At 39.5% G+C, this 19,711-nt stretch overlaps 1 protein-coding gene across 1 annotated transcript; it reads right to left on the reverse strand.

Moving 5' to 3' along the window:
- Positions 1–2,709: 2,709 nt before the first annotated feature.
- Positions 2,710–18,022, reverse strand: LOC148215772 (vomeronasal type-2 receptor 26-like). Its single transcript, XM_088142474.1, has 7 exons — positions 17,916–18,022; positions 12,493–12,781; positions 7,554–7,672; positions 6,824–7,469; positions 5,517–5,744; positions 4,411–4,537; positions 2,710–3,611 (listed from the first exon to the last, which is right to left on the reverse strand). Exons 1-7 carry the CDS (start codon positions 18,020–18,022, stop codon positions 2,710–2,712), a joined length of 2,418 nt encoding a protein of 805 aa, XP_087998600.1.
- Positions 18,023–19,711: the final 1,689 nt, after the last annotated feature.

A 19,711-nucleotide genomic window follows, 5' to 3' on the forward strand; every position in this document is an offset into this window, starting at 1 on the left:
AATGGCCCAGACAGAAAGCTGACCACCAATTCTTTCTTTTTTTTTAGTATAATGTTATCAAATTCTAAAGGAAGAACAATAAAAACTAACAAGAACTAATATTACAAAAAAGAAAAAGAAAAAAGGGATTAGAGAAAAAGGGATAGTAAAGATCAAGAGTGCAGAAAAGAAGAAACAAAACCAAAAAAAAAAAAAAAGGACTTGACTTATGACCCTCTTTGCAACAGATATATGTAACAATATAAGATGTAAAATACAGCTTCAAATCTAGGAGACCTAAAACTCCTCTTTCTTTAGCATCTTGTAAAACTTTGTATTTAATTCATGTTTTTTGCCTTGCCACACAAATTTAGATATGTCTTTATGCCATTGTTTAAATGGAACATCAGTTGTCATAACAGTATTGTTAGAAACAAAAATAACATTCTAGGCAAAACATTCATCTTAATTACAGAAATTCTTCCCAACATTTACAACTGTAGTTTTTCCCATCTTAACATATCTTTTTTAATTTCATTCCAAGTCTTAACGTAATTATTTTGAAACAACATACAATTACTATTCCTTAAATGCACCCCCAAATATTTAACCTTTTTTTGAATCTTAAAATCCATTTTCTTCAGCAATTCTTCTTGTTCTTGTATCCTCATATTTTTCGTTAACAACTTAGTCTTTTGTTTATTAATATTAAAACCAGCCAAAACAGAGAATTCTTTCAATTTTTTTCATGAAATCTTTGATCCCCTTCAAGGGATCCTCCAACACCAAAACCAAATTATCCACAAAGGCTCTCAACTTATATGTTTCTTCCTTAATTTTTATGCCATTTATTTCCTCATTTCTCTTTATATCTCTATTCAAAACTTCCAAAACTAAAATAAATAACAGGGGACACATTGGACAATCTTGTCTCATTCCCTTTTGTATTTCACATGATTTGGTTAAGTCTCCATTCATGATAATTTGCACTTTCTGTGAAGTATAAATCAGTTACACTCATTTTATAAAGTTCCATCCAAAATCCATAACTTCCAAAATTTTGAACATAAAAGGCCAGTTTAAATTGTCAAAAGCTTTCTCTGCATTCAAAACAATTAATGCAGCTTGTTTTTAATTATGCTGTTCCAAATACTCTATAATGTCTAACACTTTTAATTGGGATTTATATGTCAACACAAGCACTTTGAATTTGACCTTGACAATTATGGGAAGCTAGCATACCATTGCCAGAACACCTGTCCCATACTTAAATGAAAAATAAGCCAGACAGAAACCTGGCCACCACATTCCTGACTTCCTGCAACTTCCATTGCAATAGTTTACCTGGGAAGTATCTAGCACATGGAAAAACATGGCCAGGGAAGATTTCTCCTAGAAGGGATATTGTTTATAAATCAGTGATAGCTGGAAATAGCCACTCTTCATCATAGTGCTGAATATATAGTGAGCTTAAAGAATACTCCCAGGCTGCATATTTGGCTCTTCAGGAGAAATCCTCCCTGAAGCAGGAGCACAATGGGGACACCAATACCTCTGATGATGATGGAAGTGAGAGACAGACTAGGAGTCATTTCCATTTAGATGGACCCAGATCAACACGCCCTGAAAATTGCCCCTAGTAGTTTCATATAGCTCATCAGAGAAAGAGATGGCCCTAATGGCATCCAGTAAATCTGTCTCAAATGTGACAATGTGATAGTTGCATTACCATGAGAATCCCACACCTTCAAGCCCCAACTCCTTAAGGAAGGTAGGAACAGCATGGTTTATGAAACATATAATAAGGAGTCTGGTGACACCTCTTCCAATTTGCAAATTTTATTAAAGTCATCAGGTTTCATGAAGTGCCTCTCACTTCATCAGATGCACATAGTGCCTAGACTGATTTTATTTCTTTTATTTAGCTATTGATGTAATGTTTATGGCTGCCCATCAAACAACAGTGACCCTGGGTGGCATATGAACATTAAAACCAAACAATTAAAAATATAAGTCATGGTGCCATGGGTAAATGACTCCTTTCAATAAACAAAACCCATATCAACAACAGAGCTAGCTATACCTCCTGGCCTGAATGCTTGGGGAAACAGCCAGTTCTTCAGAGACTTATGAAAGGCCAATAGGGTCAGAGCCATCCACATCTCTGAGGCAATGCTGTTCCAAAGAGCAGTGCTGTTACAGTGAAGTTATAACTCCTGGGTTCAATAAGATAACATTGTTTAATAGAGAGGACTGAGGGTATGAACTCCTTGTTAGATCTAGAGGTTTGAGCAGACACAATGGGAGAAAGGTAGTCCTGAAAGAAACCTGGCCCTATGCCATATAGAGCTTTACAGGTGACAACCAGTTCCTTGAATCAAAACTGGAAGAGCACACACCTTCTTATATAGATAAAACTATAGTTCAAAATCTCAGACACCATTAGGAGTGCGTACTAATGGTATATACACTGTATTCCAAGCCCAAGTAACTCTAAGATTGCTTTATATGCTTTATATACTTCTAATTTCAATGTAGCAAAGTGTTTCTAGGGTAAAGGTTCTCCCCTAGAATTCAAACACAATATATTTGGAGTTCAAAATATTTAAAACTTATATTGATTGAAAGATAAATATTATAGGCTACTCCAGAAAGAAATAATTCTGAGACGTATACAGTCACGTCTCAGGGGACACTGATTATAAGAGGGAGTTCTCAGTATAACTTATTTCAATGCTTTTTCCTCATTAGCTCTTCTCTTATATTTAAGTGAGGCTTCAGAAAAATTAGGACACATTTTGGGAGAAAAATGCAACCCAATAATGCGGCACTTGAGGCCAAGATGGAAAATATCTCCACGGCCACCATGTATTTCCCTTTGGTGCTTAGGTAGCTTGGAACAAAAGATACCCAAACACTACAAAAGATCAACATGCTGAAAGTGATGAATTTTGCTTCATTGAAAGTGCTGGGGAGTTTCCTAGAAAGAAAAGCCACTGTAAAACTGGAAGCTGCCAGGAAGCCCATATAACCCAGGACACAGTAAAACATAGTAGCTGAGCCTTCATTGCACTGCAGGACAATTTCTGCAGTTTCTGAGTGTAGGTCCATATCTGGGAAGGGAGGAGACGTTGCCAACCAAGCTATATAAATGCCTGCCTGAATAAGGGAACAAGAGAGGACAATGGAGATGGCCAGTCCTCTCCCCATCCACTTCCGTACTTGGGATCCTGGTTTGGTAGCCATGAATGCTAAAAGCACAATGATGGTTTTTGCCAACACGCAAGATACAGCCACAGAGAAGACAATGGCAAAAGTGATTTGTCGGAGGAGGCAAATGATATTCCCAGGAGGAATGAGGAACTGCAGTGTGCAGAGGAAGCAGAACAATAGAGAGACAAGGAGCATGTAGGTGAGATCCCGGTTGTTGGCTTTGACAATGGGAGAGTTGTGATGTTTCACAAATGTTCCTAGTACCAAAAGAGTGGAGACAGAAAAGGAAAGGGCCAATATAGCTAAGCTCATACCCAAAGGATTTTCATAGGACAAGAAAGTCAATTTCTTAGTAATGCATGAATCACGCTCCTTGCTTGCGTATTGATCTTGTGGGCATTCAGAACAGTCATCCATGTCTAAAGATGAAAAGGTTGGTTCAGCTATGATTGCCATCTCAAAAATTATTGCATATTAATTAATAATTATCATGAACATAATCCATTCATATCATTCAGTGTTTTGTTTTGTTTTTTTAATGACAAAATTAGGTGCATTATTTTATATAGGAGTGTATGCCTTATTTAACCATAAGTTTGTGAATCCTATTTTGTATAGTGGTATCTCTTTCCTCTTTTCTTGATAATAGTCCACACTTTTTCTTTCTTCCACATAGCTAAATAATTCTTTTATCTTAGCCCTCTTGGAATGCTTGAGAAGATCTGGTCAAGAGAAATCAGTTTAAAATCCAATGTAATAGGAAGTTGAAATCTCTGCTCTTTCAGAGAGGGCAGAGTCCCTTCATTTCTAGCTACCACCAGCTGTGCTAATTTTGAAGTATGACAGGCTCCATTGTATGAATACCTCATGAGGAAAGGAATTAATGGTAAGGAGAAAAAAAAAGAAAACCTATGGTTCTATCCCTAACTTCTTATCAGACAAACGTCATACATTTATATTTTAAGGTGCCTTCCTTCATTTTGTGTCACTTTGATATAAAATCTGACCCTTTCTTAAACTTTTTATATTTGGAAACTAATGAATAATAGTTTTATCCCCACTGATGTATGGAACCTTTAGGTTTCTTCAGAGACCACATGGACATTAAATAATACCATTCTTGGAACAAAAATCTTCCTCCGTCATTGTTCTATATGCCTGGATCTTTTTCATAAGCATCATGGAGTGACACAATCACCTGATCCTGAAGACTCTTACCATGCTGGCTGGATATTTTCCCTCCAGGGCAGGGGAGGCAATCGTAACAGCAGAACTGCTTCCCTTCTTGCTTTTGTTTCAAATAACCGGGCAGGCAGCTCTCAGTACATGAAGAAATCGGCAGGGCCTAGTGAAGGAACAGGAAGGAGAGTTAACCATCCTATATGGCTGTGGATTTAGAAATATTTTAGAGGTACCTTGAGGAAAAAATATCCTTTAAGCATCAACATTTCAAGAAAATGGCAGTTTGTACTGAAGGAAAAAAAAAATAAGCAAACACTTTATGGTTTTTCAGATGGTTTTTTGTGATGTAGTGAAATTACATTCAGAATTATATTCAGAGCCATATAACCCACTGCGTGTGTCTGTTTGTTTCTTTGTGTGTGTGTGTGTGTTTGTCCCTTCCAATCAGTCTTGACTCCTGGCAACTGCCTGGACTATTCTGTGCAGTTTTCTGAACAACATTTTCAGAACTAATTTGCCAGTGCCTTCTTCCTAGGCCTGAGAGACACTGGCTGAAGGTCACCAACTAGTTCTGTGCCTAAGGCAGGAGTAACACTCAGAGACCCCCGGTTCCCAGACTGGTGCCTATACCACTACTCCAAGCTGGCTCTCATCCTTGCTCTCCTTGCAGTTGTTTGTTTCCATTTCGTACCCAGCTCCTCATTATACTTCTCAAAACTGCAGCTTTGAGTTCTTCTTTTCATTATCTAAATGTCTTCAACTGCATTAGATGGTGTTGCAAAGTATTAAAACTGATCTTCAGCAAAAAAGACACAAATCCACATGACTCCTTTTGTATTAATTTATAAGATAATTCCAGGTCTAAAAAGGATCTGTAAAACCTGTCCTTTTCCTTCTGCTGGGATTTTTCCTTCCATTCAGGATAGACTTGATTATTTAATGGCAACTCCCACAATAGTTGAGGTCCCACCTATTTTGAGAAATATTAAATTGATTTTATTTTAGCCAGTCTTTGTTCTCATGTACAAACTGCCCAAACAAAATGTATGCTTGTGCGTGAGAGAGAAAATGCACACACATTTATATAAAAGAATTATTTTTGATTATCAGTATAACACAATATCAACACCCACCAAACCTACCTGGTTAAAGCTGCCATGCCACATAATGGCATCTTCATGGATGGTAAACATCTCACCTGAAGAAGCCCAAGGATCTAGCTTCCCAACTTTGATGTGATGAATGGATTGGTTTGGGAAAGTGACCAAGTTTACAATATCAAATCCGGTTACCAATTCTCCATTCTGCTCAAAAGAAACCTGATCTCCTGCACTATTGTTAAATACAACCCTTTTCAAGAACGAGTGGAGCTGCATAACAAAGGAGAGCACAGGAGTTTGCAAAAAGATGTCAGAGGTAATTTTTAAATCCCAATCCCTATCACAATTATATATTATTTCTGTTTTTCTTCATTTGCTCATTCATCAGAACTTCACTGCACAGACGTTAATGAAAATAAAACAGTGAAAAATTGCCTGTTGAATCTAGAAAAGGAAAGGGATACAAAAACAAAAAAACAGTAATAGATCTCTATTCAATGATGCTCACATCAGTCAGATTTGACTGCAGGTAAGCAATAAAAAACCCCAGTTCAAATTGTCCTTCCAGCACTCTCCCAAATACACAAATGAACCAGTGGGTAATTCTCCATTGCAATAAAAAGTTCAAAACTGAAATAGGAATCTGCAGTTTAGACAGGAAAATAAGAATGGATTAAAATGGGAACTAGACAAATTTCTCCACATATCTACTCTAAACAGTTTATGGAAGAATGAAAAACATCAGATGGATTGTGCTGGAAAACAGGGTTCAAAGCGTCAAATAAGGAAAAAGTCCCAAAACTACGAAACCAGGTCCAGTTCTATCCTGGAAGAATTGATCATCATCACTAAGTAGGGTTTATATTAAAAGTCATTATTTTTTGTGCCTTCGAGTTAGTGTTGATTCCTGGTGATGTTTTGGACTAGTTCTTACAGTTCTTTTGGCAAGATTTTAGAAGTCGTTTGCTATTGCCTCCTTCCTAGGACTGAGAAAGAGTGACTGGCCCAAGGTCACTGAGTTGGTTTTGCTCTAGGACAGGAGTAGAACACATGGTCTCCTGGTATCCAGTCTGCTACCTTAACAACTACACCAAAATGGCTCTCAAAGAACATTATTGCAACAACTACTACTACAACTGCTGTTGCTGCTAAACAACAATAAATGAAACAAATTATTCTTATTGTTCTCCTTATTCTAACCATGAAGTAGACCTCAAACTTTCAGATTCTTAAGTCATAGAGATGGATCGCAAAACCTTACAAAAGAGTTGTTTGAAGGATTTAATGAAATGAAATAATTGCACAATCACAAATTCATAATATGAGAACTGAGATATATGCTACATTACCTCCCATGGCTGCAAATCTTGAAGGAATGCTGTCTCTCCATTCACAGTTCCTCTTTGTCTGAACTGATATGACCTCATGGCCCTTATAGCATGTGCTATTGCATAGACAGCATTATATACACCATAGCTATGGCTACTCATAGTCATTTCAAAAAAAGCTCCAGGAAGCGTCTCCAGCTTTTCCTTCCCAGTGCAGATACCGTCAGTTTCCTCAGTTAGGGGCAGTTTGGGAAATGTACAATCAAATGCATGTACCCACACATCTTTGATAAATCCATCATCTTCCGATAAGAAAGGGTTTCCAGTCTGAAGAAACTGTTGGAAACCAGGAACTTCATTCGAGTGAACAGTGAAGGACAGAGCACCATGAAAGACTTGGATATCCAACTTTCTTTGATAGAAAAATGACACTAGATCAGTCTGAGCCACCATGATCCACACTTTCCCTTTTGGCTCCTTTGGTACTAATTCCATTTCTGGTAGATAGAGTAACAATCTCAAAATCAGCATATTTCTTTCATAAATTATCACAACATTGGCATTACTCCTCATGAAAAAATGGTACATTTCCACTAGCCAATCCAAGTCATCAAAAATGGAACTCATATAAAATTGCTTGAGTCTTTTGAAGAAAGCAACACAAATTCTGTGAGGAGAAAACATGGAGGAAATAGTACGCACAAATCTTTCTCCATCTTCATCTTTAAAAATGATCCCAATCCATGTCCACCTGAAGTGCAAAAGGAGCTGGACAATTGCCCTGTATTGGCAGACTTCATTTGGGGCCATCTGATAGAAAGAATGGGTTTCAGAGCTATCTTTCTTATGTAGAGGAGAACCATACGTGATCTGTTGAACAGAAAGTTGAAACATTTGGATAAGAGTAACAATTGCACAGTTGTATTCGGATGATGGACATCCACACGAGGGGGAGGAGGTAAAAGATAAAACCTGCACTGTGACATTGAATTCTGTTCCTTTCAACTTACAATTGTTCTGATTTGATTGGACTGAGCGCTACACTAAATAGACCTCACCAAATTGCTATTGTGCATTATTTACTGGCTCACAGGAAATTCACTCCTTCCTGAATTTCAGGAATTAATTTCTTTTACTATATTTTGTATCTATTGCTACCTGTGTTCTCACAACATGTTACATCAATGTGATGACAAAGTTTTGGTAAAGCTAGATGTTAACTCATAGATGCTACAGTCTTGGTCAACATAGCCCAGCCAGGTTTGAAGAAGGTGGTCATGTGGATTTTTTCATCTTCTTTCTCCTAAAACTTCATCACCAACTTTTGAAAGGCAGACTTTCAGTGTAGGAGAACTCCAGCTTGAAATAGATGTCCCTGAATTTCTTATTTATTCATTAATATGTATATATGTTTTGCTGGATTTCTCTTCCATTTTATCTGGTTGAGCTGAATGAAGTGTGCATATTGCTTCCTCTTGCTATTTTACCACCGAAGTAGAAATCTGAAAAGTAGGTTACAATGAGCGAGAGAGTGACTGGTGTAATATTACCCTATGTAATGTGCAATGGGCAGAATAAATAACCTTGAGGAATCTGGGTCCAGGACAGAACTGTAACCCAAATAAGTGTCTCAGACAACACCAACAGTAGTTCTCACAAAGATAAAGGGAGGGAGGCAAAAAGCACATTCAGACTTGCAAGATTCTTCTACTATAACCTTATAATAAAAGTAGTATTATCCTGCAGGACTTTACTTTCCTAGTCTGGTCTGTTTTGAAGGGCTGACACCCAGTGAGTTTCTGTGGCTAAGGCTGTACCAGTCCATCACACCATGGTGGCCCTCACTCAGCCCACCTACTGGAATTTTAGCTGTTCCTGGTTTGTAGAGCCAATAAGAGAGCTGTGCATTCTGAGGGAGGTTCCCAGGGATGACACCCTATTCGTATGGCTCTCAGCTGTTACCTTTGCAAAACTGTTAATCATTCTCCCATCACATGAGGCTTCCTTCTGTTTTCTACTCTCCGTCTCCTCACCATAAACAGCTCTTAATAAAGCCTTCTAATGAAAGAATTATTTTAAGCCAAAGACCCAGCTTTTTGCCAATCATTCCACAGATGACAGGTTCTCTCCCCTTATTAACACTTCTATATCCCAGCAAGATATAGAAAAGAAAAAAATGACTGCCTATATCAAAACACATTCTCCATCTGAGGTAAGAAAGTGGATGTCTTTCTCTACCACAGGTACATTTGCTTTAACCATCTTTTAAACTGGTTGGATTCATACTGAGTTCTTAATCACTGGAATCTAAAAACAACTGTATTTCCAAGTGTTAAGCAAAAGGAAAAAAACCCTAAACTAAACACATTTTTAGTGTATTCAGTGTTTTCAGTTTACACATTTTTGTTGAATATCAAACAAATTGGATTAGAAACCATGGGAACATGAACTCCTATCCCACCTTAGGAACAATTAACTTGTTCTGGTCCTAAGTCATGAAGCATGACTTTGCTCCAGTCACTCTCTATCAGCCCTGAAAAGAAGGTACTTCCAAAAACCTTGCCAAAAAATTGCAGGGACTAATTCTTGTAGATACCAAGAGTCAATGTTGACTCAATAAATCATAACAACAACTTAAGCAAAAACCTAATCAGTTTTCCTGTATTTAAGTTTGAAAAATCAAGGATGAAAGAGGATAAATAGCATGAATGTAGTACTTTGCTGTAATAAATTTAATGGAAATGATATCCTTTTGAATGGTTAGAATTGTAGTCTTATACCATCAGTATAGCCCTTCATGGATCACTGCCTTGTCGTGGCGAAGGGGCTTGCGTAACTCAGTGAAGCCATGAGCTATACCGTGCAGGGCCACCCAAGACGGACAGGTCATGACAGAGAGTTCTGACAAAATGTGGTCCACTGGAGAAGGAAATGGCAATCCACTCCAGTATCCTTGCCAAGAAAACCCCATGGACAATGTTAAAAGGCTAAAAGATATGACGCCGGAAGATGAGCCCCTCAGGTCGGAAGGTGTCCAATATGCTACTGGGGAAGAGCAGAGGGCAATTCCAAGTAGCTCCAGAAAGAGTGAAGCGGCTGGGCCAAAGCCGAAAGGACGTTCAGCTGTGGATGTATCTGGAAGCGAAAAGAAGGTCCGATGCTGTAAAGAACAATATTGTATAGGTACCTGGAATGTAAGATCTATGAACCAAGGCAAGCTGGATGTGGTCAAACATCAGATGACAAGATTGAACATCGACATCTTGGGAATCAGTGAATTGAAATGGACGGGAATGGGTGAATTTAATTCAGGTGACCATTATATCTACTACTTAGATCATATTCCTTGTGAGTACACAGTGAAGGTGATGAATAGATTTAGAGGATTAGATTTGGTAGACAGAGTGCCTGAAGAACTATGGATGGAGGTCTGTAACATTGTACAGGAGGCAGCAACTAAAACCATCCCAAGGAAAAAGAAATGCAAGAAAGCAAAATGGCTGTCTGATGAGGCATTACAAATAGCTGTGGAAAGAAGGAATGCGAAAAGCAAGGGTGAAAGGGAAAGATATAAGCAACTTAATGCAGATTTCCAGAGAATAGCAAGGAGAGATAAGAAGGCCTTCTTAAATGAACAGTGCAAAGAAATTGAGGAAAACAATAGAATGGGGAAGACTAGAGATCTCTTCAAGAAAATTGGAGATATCAAAGGAACGTTTAGTGCAAAGATGGGCATGATAAAGGACAAAAAAGGCAGGGACCTAACAGAAGCAGAAGAGATTAAGAAGAGGTGGCAAGAATACACAGAAGAACTATACAAGAAAGATCTTAATGTCCCTGATGTCCACGCTGGTGTGATCACTGACCTTGAGCCAGACATCCTAGAGAGTGAAGTCAAGTGGGCCTTAGGAAGCATTGCTAACAACAAAGCTAGTGGAGATGACAGTATTCCAGCTGAGTTATTTAAAATACTAAAAGATGATGCTGTTAAAGTTCTGCACTCAATATGCCAGCAAGTTTGGAAAACGCAACAGTGGCCACGGGATTGGAAAAGGTCAGTTTACGTTCCAATTCCAAAGAAGGGCAATGCCAAAGAATGCTCAAACTATCGCACAATTGCACTCATTTCACATGCTAGCAGGTTATGCTCAAAATCCTACAAGCTAGGCTTCAGCAGTACGTGAACCGAGAACTACCGGATGTACAAGCTGGGTTTCGAAGAGGCAGAGGAACTAGAGATCAAATTGCCAACATTTGCTGGATCATGGAGAAAGCACGAGAGTTCCAGAAAAATATCTACTTCTGCTTCATTGACTATGCAAAAGCCTTTGATTGTGTGGATCACAACAAACTGTGGCAAATTCTTAAAGAGATGGGGGTACCAGACCATCTTACCTGTCTCCTGAGAAATCTGTATGCGGGCCAAGAAGCAACAGTTAGAACCAGTCACGGAACAACCGATTGGTTCAAAATAGGGAAAGGAGTACGACAAGGCTGTATACTGTCACCCTGCTTATTTAACCTATATGCAGAGTACATCATGAGAAATGCCAGGTTGGAAGAATCACAAACCGGAATTAAGATTGCAGGGAGAATCATCAATAACCTCAGATATGCAGACGATACCACCCTAATGGCAGAAAGTGAAGAAGAACTAAAGGGCCTCTTGATGAGGGTGAAGGAGGAGAGTGCAAAAGCTGGCTTGAAACTCAACATTAAAAAAACTAAGATCATGGCATCTGGACCCATCAATTCCTGGCAAATAGAAGGAGTAGAAATGGAAGCAGTAACAGACATCATTTATTTGGGCTCCAAGATCACCGCAGACGGAGACTGCAGCCATGAAATTAAAAGACGCTTGCTCCTTGGGAGGAAAGCTATGGCAAACCTAGATAGCATATTAAAAAGCAGAGATGTCACCTTGCCGACAAAGATCCGCATAGTCAAAGCTATGGTTTTTCCAGTAGTAATGTATGGCTGTGAGAGCTGGACCATAAAGAAGGCTGAGTGCCGAAGAATTGATGCCTTTGAACTGTGGTGCTGGAGAAGACTCTTAAGAGTCCCCTGGACTGCTAGGAGGTCAAACCAGTCAATCGTAAAGGAAATCAACCCTGATTGCTCATTATCATATCAAGGACTGATAATGAAGCTCAAGCTCAGATATTTTGGTCACCTAATGCGAAGAGAGGAGTCTTTGGAGAAGACCCTGATGCTGGGAAAGATTGAAGGCAAAAGGAGAAGAGGACGGCAGAGGATGAGATGGTTAGGTCGCATCACTGAAGCAATGAGCATGAAACTGAGCAAACTCAGGGAGGCAGTGAAGGACAGGAAGGCCTGGCGCAATATGGTTCATGGGGTCATGAAGAGTCGGACACGACTTAACGACTGAACAACAACAACAAACCATCAGTATAAGCAAATTGACTGAGCAAATTCAAGGCGACATAAAGAACATCTGATTTATGATGATAACCATCTACATGACAACATTACTAGGTATCAGAGAATTATGACATTCTGACTTTAGTTTATGTAAATTCTAAATAATTTCTTTATTAGGTTGGCATTGTTTTATGTGTTTCATTAAAAAAACAGAAAGACATTTAAGCACTTTATGTTTTAAAATCCCATTGGTATCAGGGGACTGCAGACCACATCTTAAAGTCCTGTGAATTATCTATAGTTCCTACCTGTGGAACTTTGTAGATACCCAAAATATGTGCCATGCTGAAAGAGATTCCAGAATACAGAGCTCCAATGACTGAAATTAATTTGTTCTCGATGTCACACTTATAATTGGGGGTGAATTTCTTCTGTTTGGAGAAAAGTTCCATTGTAGCATATGTCGTATATCTTCCACCATAATTATCATAGATTCTGAAGCCCAGAGTGAAGTTGGGTAAGATCTGAGGGGTTTCGTTGATCTCCTTCACAGCAAACACTAAAGCCAAAATATGTTGATAGTACTTGGTCAGAACACTGCAATCAGAATTAAGTACAACATCAAGGGATGTTCTGCATGTAAGAAAGTCATTTTAGCATTTTTATCCTTCATTGAAGTTCTCTAGAATGGGACTTTCTCTTGACCACATTATATCGTTTCATTGGAATTAAAACAATTTCATGTTTGTTTGTTTTTAATGAATTCTTTAAATGGTGCATGTAAAGAGTAATCTGGATACACTGAGAATAACTTTTCAGTAGAATTTTCATTGGCTTTCCTTAGAATTTTTAGAAGATTGTCTCTATCTGATGGAATAAAAGAGAGGAGATTTGCACCACCTTAACAATTCCTTGAACCTGAGTAATGCTTTGAATAATGCTTTAATGCTCTCCTGTTCTCATTTAGCTTGGGAACACTTTATGGGACATCCTTTGGATTCCATGACTAATTTAAAGTTATATTCTCTTAAGTGGCAATTTTATTTTTCAATATAGGAAGTATGTTACATTTTTATCACCTTGTGCTCCTATAATAACAAAATAGTATAGCATCAAATGTGATTTAGTACAGGACCAGATCAATATTAGGATAATGTAAGAATTTTAATTCCATCAGTGAAATGAAGTGGATAAAAAATATTTTAAGTTACCTAGCAAGCTAATGGTATGTGTGCATTTTCCTTCTAAAATCTGGTCTCCTAATTATTCTTTGTGGCAATGAAATGAAAACAGCCATTATAATGTTTAACTTCATTATTTGCAAGAGACAGACAGTCTCAGTATCAGTTGCTTTAATCCCAACCAAGGATAGCATCTGGGTGCAGATCAAATCCTTGAGTGTTGTCCTAGACTGTTGTCCTTCTTTAGTTCATCCCTCAAGGATCATATGCAGTAAAAGAAGGAAAATATAATGGTTACTTTATGTGCACAATTTCAGTATGAATCACTTTCAATAATTGTGTTAAATAAATATAATCAGCTACACGAGCAATCCTGCACAAACACATGCATGCAGATAGAAAAAAGGAAGGAGGGGGGAAGAGAGAGAAGATTTCTCACAGAGGTTCATCATTGAACGAATGGTGGGGATCTTCTCCAAATGTAGGAGGAATTGTAGGGATGGTGATAAGAGATGTGATACCACCAATGATAAAGTCACCACCTTGAAAATAATTGTACACAATGGGAAGTGGCTCAGTGCTAGTACATTTTGCCATTTCAGTCGTACATACTGTCCATGGCAAGAACACGACTAAAAGCAACAGTGGTGCCATTGGTATCAAAGCTCCCAGTTCTCTACAAATGATCCAGTTTCCATGTTATTCTGAAGTTTCTCCATTATTGCCCAACTGTGATTTAAATGTCCATCAATTTCCTTGAGTGCGCCATTCTCCACTGAAGCTGTAAATACTTGTGAATTCTATCCTGTCTCAATCCTTAGCATTGCTAGTGTTTACCAAGCCTCCAGAAGGGTTTTTAAAGAAGCAGAATTAATCACAGTCTTTAAAATAATTACAGGTCAGAGAGAATATCTCTTTTTAAATTCCAATGTCTCTATTGTATTGTGAGAAACATGTTACCACTAAATACTACTTTTATCACACCCAATAATGGAACAAAGCACACGAGTATAAGGAAGGAGCCCAACTGGTTGAAAAACATCCATTATTTAAGCTAAGAAAAATTTATGAAGTAAAAAGGGTAAACCGAGATGTCTCTGTGTTTGTGTGTACCCTCTCATAGTCACACAATATATCTATACATTGAATTTATATGTACTTTTCTTGATGATGGATTCGTAAGATTAAACTTTATCTGAAGTAGCATTAGATAACATTAATTGATGTTAAACTAGAAAAAAAATAGAACAACATTTCTATTATAGGTGCCTATAAATATTTATTGATTTAGTAACAACAATCATAAAGCACTCAAACCGAATGACCCAGGGAAGGATAAGAACAATCTCACATAAGAGGAATTATCAACACAAATGGCTATAACAATGGTCACCCCCTCCTCCTTCCTGGCCATCAAGAGCATCAAGGGCCCATTTAAATGGAGGTCGTGACAGAGATATTAAAATCCAAGAGCCAAAGGGCCAAGTTTATCTCCAGCGGAAACATATTCAAGTGTCATGGTTACCACAGATGAGCCTTGCCTTCTATCCCCTTCTCCTCTTACTTCACATCTGTGCCATGAGGGGCTCCAAAGGTGAAAAATAGCACATTAAATTGAACCTGGAAGCCTACTATATCCAGGAAATGTAGAGTAGATATTATATTGTCATGATAGGTTGGCCTAGCTCTGCTAATATTACCTCCCCACCCTCCTCATTCCATCCTATATTGGTTCTTCTACATCAACTAATAGCTCTCCCATTATAACACTTACAGAACATCTCTGAAGATCTGCTGAAGTGAAACCCAGCTAGAAACAAGTGGGGCACCACATTGGGTGATGCGTGACCCAGGCAAAGTGATTCCTTCAGGTAGACAGGGCTCAAGACATTTAGGGATGCATATGTCAACACAAGCACCACAATTGACTTTGACAATTATGGGAAGCTAGTGTAGCATTGCCAGAAGAGCTGTCTCATAGTTAAATCAGAAAGTGCCAGACAGAAATCTGGCCACCGTATTCTTGGTTTCCATTACAGTAATTTACTTGGGAGGTACCAGCAAATGAATAAGAATGGCCAGGGAAGATTTCTCCAAGAAGGGACACTGTTTATAAATCAGCAATAGCTAGAAATAGGTGCTCTTCATCACTGTGCTGATCCAAATACTCAAGGATATAGTGAGCTTAAAGTGTACTCCCAGGCTCCATACCTGGATCTTCAGGAGAACTCTACCCTGAGATAGGAGCCCAATGGGGAGGCCAATACCCCTAACATTGATGGAAGTGGGAGACAGACTAGGAGTCATTTGCATCTAGATGGACCCAGACCAACATTCTCTGACAGTTGTCCCTAGCAGTTTCATCAGGGAAAGAGGTGGCCCTAATGGCATCCAGTAAATTTGTCTCAAACCTGACAATGTGATAGTTGCATAACCATGAGAGTCCCGTACCCTCAAGCCCCAGCTCCCTAAGGCAGGGTTTATGAAACCATTGACAAGGAGTCTGGTGGCACCTTTTCAAATTTATAAACTTTATTAAAGGCATCAGGTTTCATCTCACTTCATCAGGTGCATGAAGTCTCTACTAGATCTGCAAGGTCAAGCAGAAACAATGGGAGAATGGTAGTCCTGCAAGTAACCTGGCCTATGCCATATAGGGCTTTATAGGTGACAACCAGCACTTTGAATCACACCTAGAGGTCTACAGGGAGTCTGCATAGCTGACAGAACAATGCTGTTACATGAGCCTAGTGAGAGATACCAAAAACTGCCCACTGCACTCCATTTGGGACCAGCTGCAGTTCTGAATGCTCCTCAAGGACAGACCCATGTAAAGCACATTACAATAATCCAAACAGGAGTTGACTAAGGTATGAATCACCATGACGAAGGTCTCCTGGTCTAGAAATAGGCACAAAAAGTGGAGAGACTAAACCTGTGCAAAAAGCCCCCAGCCATGGTTGTCACCCGTTGTCAAGCAGAAGCCATGTATCGAGAACTACTCCCAAGTTGTACACTGATTCTGACTGGGGAAGTGCACCCCCAGGCAGTGTTAGAGATGTAAAATCTCAGGAACCAGGAGGCCTTGAAAACCCCAGCCACTCAGTCTTGCTAGAGTTAAGCCAAAGCCTATTTTCCCCCATACAGATCCTCTAAACCTCCAGGTACTTAGTGGCATCTTTTCTGCCACTCGTAGGCAAAGGGAACTGAATCTAAAGGATGTGTTGTAACCAAACTGTCCAAGCACCCTATCCACTTCCTTAAAGTGCCCAGAAGTACAACAATCTAATAAACTGGACAAGAAAGCATAATGACCTTCTCCCAGATGTCTTCCTTAATTGTATCATTTATCTGCTTTGCACACTGGAGTTTTTTGTTTTGTTTTGTTTTGTTTTTTGGAGAAAAAATCATAAGGTCTTCAACTTTGCTACTGAAGGAACTTAAAAGTTTTTTTCACACTCCTTTGCATTGCCTAGAAGAACTGATTCAGGTGATTCCAGCAGCCATAATGAGAAAACTTTTTGGCTGCCCTTAGCCCCATACCAAGAACTTTCTCATCCACTTTAATCTTTGTCATATTTGTTTTTGGAGTTCTACAACCTATGCTCTAAATAGCTGATTGCTTGCTTTGTTACTTGCAGTTCTTAGAAAACCAAGGAGGTCAAAATGTCAGGGTAGATGACACAGTCCCAATAGAATCAAGGCAGCCATGACCGTCTGTGCTTCTTCTGAAAGACTGGCCAAAAATAAATGTTCAAGACCCTAGGCCTCAATTTCCTCAGCACTCTAAATGTCACATCCAAGACCAGCTCTGCCAGCTCTAGTAAAGGGGCTATTTGCCAGTAGAGTGCCCTGTACACCAGCAAGGTAACAAAGTTGTTTCACCAAACAAATTTAGATAATCAAATCAAATCTTTATTACAGTTATAGACCAGCCTAAGCAGGATGGTGTACAGTCAGTAAAAACATACAGGATACATCAGAGTAAAAATAAAAATCTAGAAGAATTAGGAAAAGCTAGAAGATATAAAAGATATATAAATTAAAAACAGAAAATATATTTAAAAAACAAGAATCTACATGAATCTAAATGAAGGGATAGGGGGATTAGATGGTTGTAGGGGAGTATAAAAAGTTAGTATGTAAAAGTCTATATCAAGTTATAGAGCACTATAATAGGCAAACTAGATGATCATTAAATCCAATTTGTAGCAGAGGCCATCATCTGATGAATTTTGAGCACTGCTGCACAGAACCTGGCATCATTGTATATTATACCAGGGTTGGTTTCTGAAAGGAACAGGGTGGTGTAAAATTGTCCTGTACACCCTGGTTATTTAGGCCACAATGGTAAGATTAGGCTAGTATGAATGTCTCTGTGGTACAGGCATTGGAGAAACACATGCTCTGTTATTTCTGTGTGTCCAGAGTCACAGGGGCATTGCCTCTCTAGGTAAGGAATCTTCCTCTATTAGCCTTCAAGGTGAGCTGAGGGGAGGCCATGGCATCATGCCAGAGTAGTTAGGTATGCCATAGAGAAGATAGAGTACCTGTTGGATTCACTGGCAATAAAATTTGGGGTCCTGGCTGGATCCAGTTGGTACTCTGTGTCTGCTACATGCTGTCTGATTAATGCTTTGGCCTCGTAATATCCCATGCTGAGTAGAAGACCCGGAGAGAAGCCCAAGGATGAGATTTTAGTTCCTACTGCCTGTTTCCATTTGGACAAAATCATCCCTCATAGTTAATGGGGCAAGACCAAGAGGAAAAAAAGAGAGTCTGAGCCAATAGTTGAGTATGGTCACTCACACTCTAGCCTTCACCTTCATGAGGCCTGTCTCTAATCTCAGAGTGGCATTAGAGAAACAAGAAGAGCTTTTTTGGCATTAACACAGTACTTGTCAAACCATGGCTTGGAGTAGTGCTGCTGTTGCCTCAAGGGTGCACTGTTATTATGGATCAGATGCTGGTGAAATTCTTGGGTAAGGGTGTTAGAGTTCTCCAAAAGGGCATCAGGAGACTCAGCTGATGTCAGGTTAGACTGAAAGCACTGCATGTGATCTGAGGGCAGTAGCTCAGTTATCATTTGATTTAGATGGGGGGAAGTGGGGGAAGGAGATCCAGTTGGCTCAGCAGTAAGTTCTTCCTGCTGGCATTAGAAGGGGCTGGTAGCAGCCTTAAGAAGAGTCTTAATTGAAGCAGGATTGGGAGGTGATTGCTGTCAAACTTAGGCATAACTTCTAGGTTCTTGGCATAAGACAGTAGGTCCACAGAGAAAATTATGTAGTTAATAGCACTCATTCTGGAGCCAGATAGATGAATTCAGCTGGGTGGTCACTTTCAAGGGCACCAGTTAAAATGTGGAGGTTTAGCCTGAAGGTTCCTTGAGCCAGGCAAAGGCCCACAAAGTTTCATTTCTGATCTTCTCAGCAACGGGTGAAGAGGAATCTATCAGCTTCAGGTTTGGGAGGGGGATGCTTGTGCTATGAATAGAGGGTATAATCATTGGGGCTGAGGACTACAATGCATTTGAATTTCACAGTACAAGATCAGCAGCGTAAGTTTCCAGATCAGCCCCCAAGGCTTTGATCTAGGGTTCCCACCTTGTTGGGGGCACATAAGCATTTATTACCAACAGGGCATGGTAGTTGAATTGGATTAAAATTGCCATGGCATACAACTTGAATGGGGGAGGAGCATGGAATAAGGGGGGGGCATGGATATGGCTTTTAGAGAGACTAGGACACCGGGCCCCCTTTTGCTCTTCTGACAGTCCATGTTTCCTGAATCAATATGATGTCATGGTGGGAGAGGAAGGCAATAAAGCAAGAATCTCTGGTAGATGCAAATCACCCAGCCACATTCCAGGTTAGAAGGGTGACCTTATTACTTGAATGTCAAGCAGTTGCACTGCAAACCAGGGGCTGGACGAGTAATTTTTGCAGGGGTGGTAGCTTCACATTAGACGATGATTGAGGTGGTTGTACCTGTGTCTCCCTCTATGGGGAGGAAGGTAGGATATGATCAAATCCTACTCTCCCTTTTCTACCATATATCTGGCCATCAAGCCTCTCTTCTCCTCATGAGGTGGCAGGGGAGCTTGCAGTTCTGGCATGGAGACTGGAAGAATCAGTGCAGCATTAGAAGCAAAATGCAGATCACTGGCAAACAGAGATAACAATTCTTTAGCAGGGGGAGCATCCTTTGGCTTGTGTAGTGAAAAAAGAGGTGAGGGGAACTGTTATTCCTGTGAGTCAGGTTCCCTCAATGCTAGGACAGTCTCCTGAGATGGGGAAGAAGATGAGGGATTACCTCCAGATTGGGTTGTAACAATAGTGTGGGTTTA

Source organism: Python bivittatus, unplaced genomic scaffold (assembly GCF_059951505.1).
Source record: "Python bivittatus isolate LINGU-HERP-01145 unplaced genomic scaffold, Pbiv_v1 ctg000440_np1212, whole genome shotgun sequence".
NCBI lineage: Eukaryota > Metazoa > Chordata > Lepidosauria > Squamata > Pythonidae > Python > Python bivittatus.

Bases quoted from the DNA above. Each gene is read 5' to 3' on its own strand.
- LOC148215772 (XM_088142474.1), bottom strand. From the start codon at position 18,022: ATGGGATATTACGAGGCCAAAGCATTAATCAGACAGCATGTAGCAGAC. The intron at 7,673-12,492 runs GTAGGAACTATA...TCTGTTCAACAG, and splicing joins GTATCTACAAAGTTCCACAG to ATCACGTATGGTTCTCCTCT. The intron at 4,538-5,516 runs GTAGGTTTGGTG...TTCCTTCACTAG, and splicing joins GGCATGGCAGCTTTAACCAG to GCCCTGCCGATTTCTTCATG.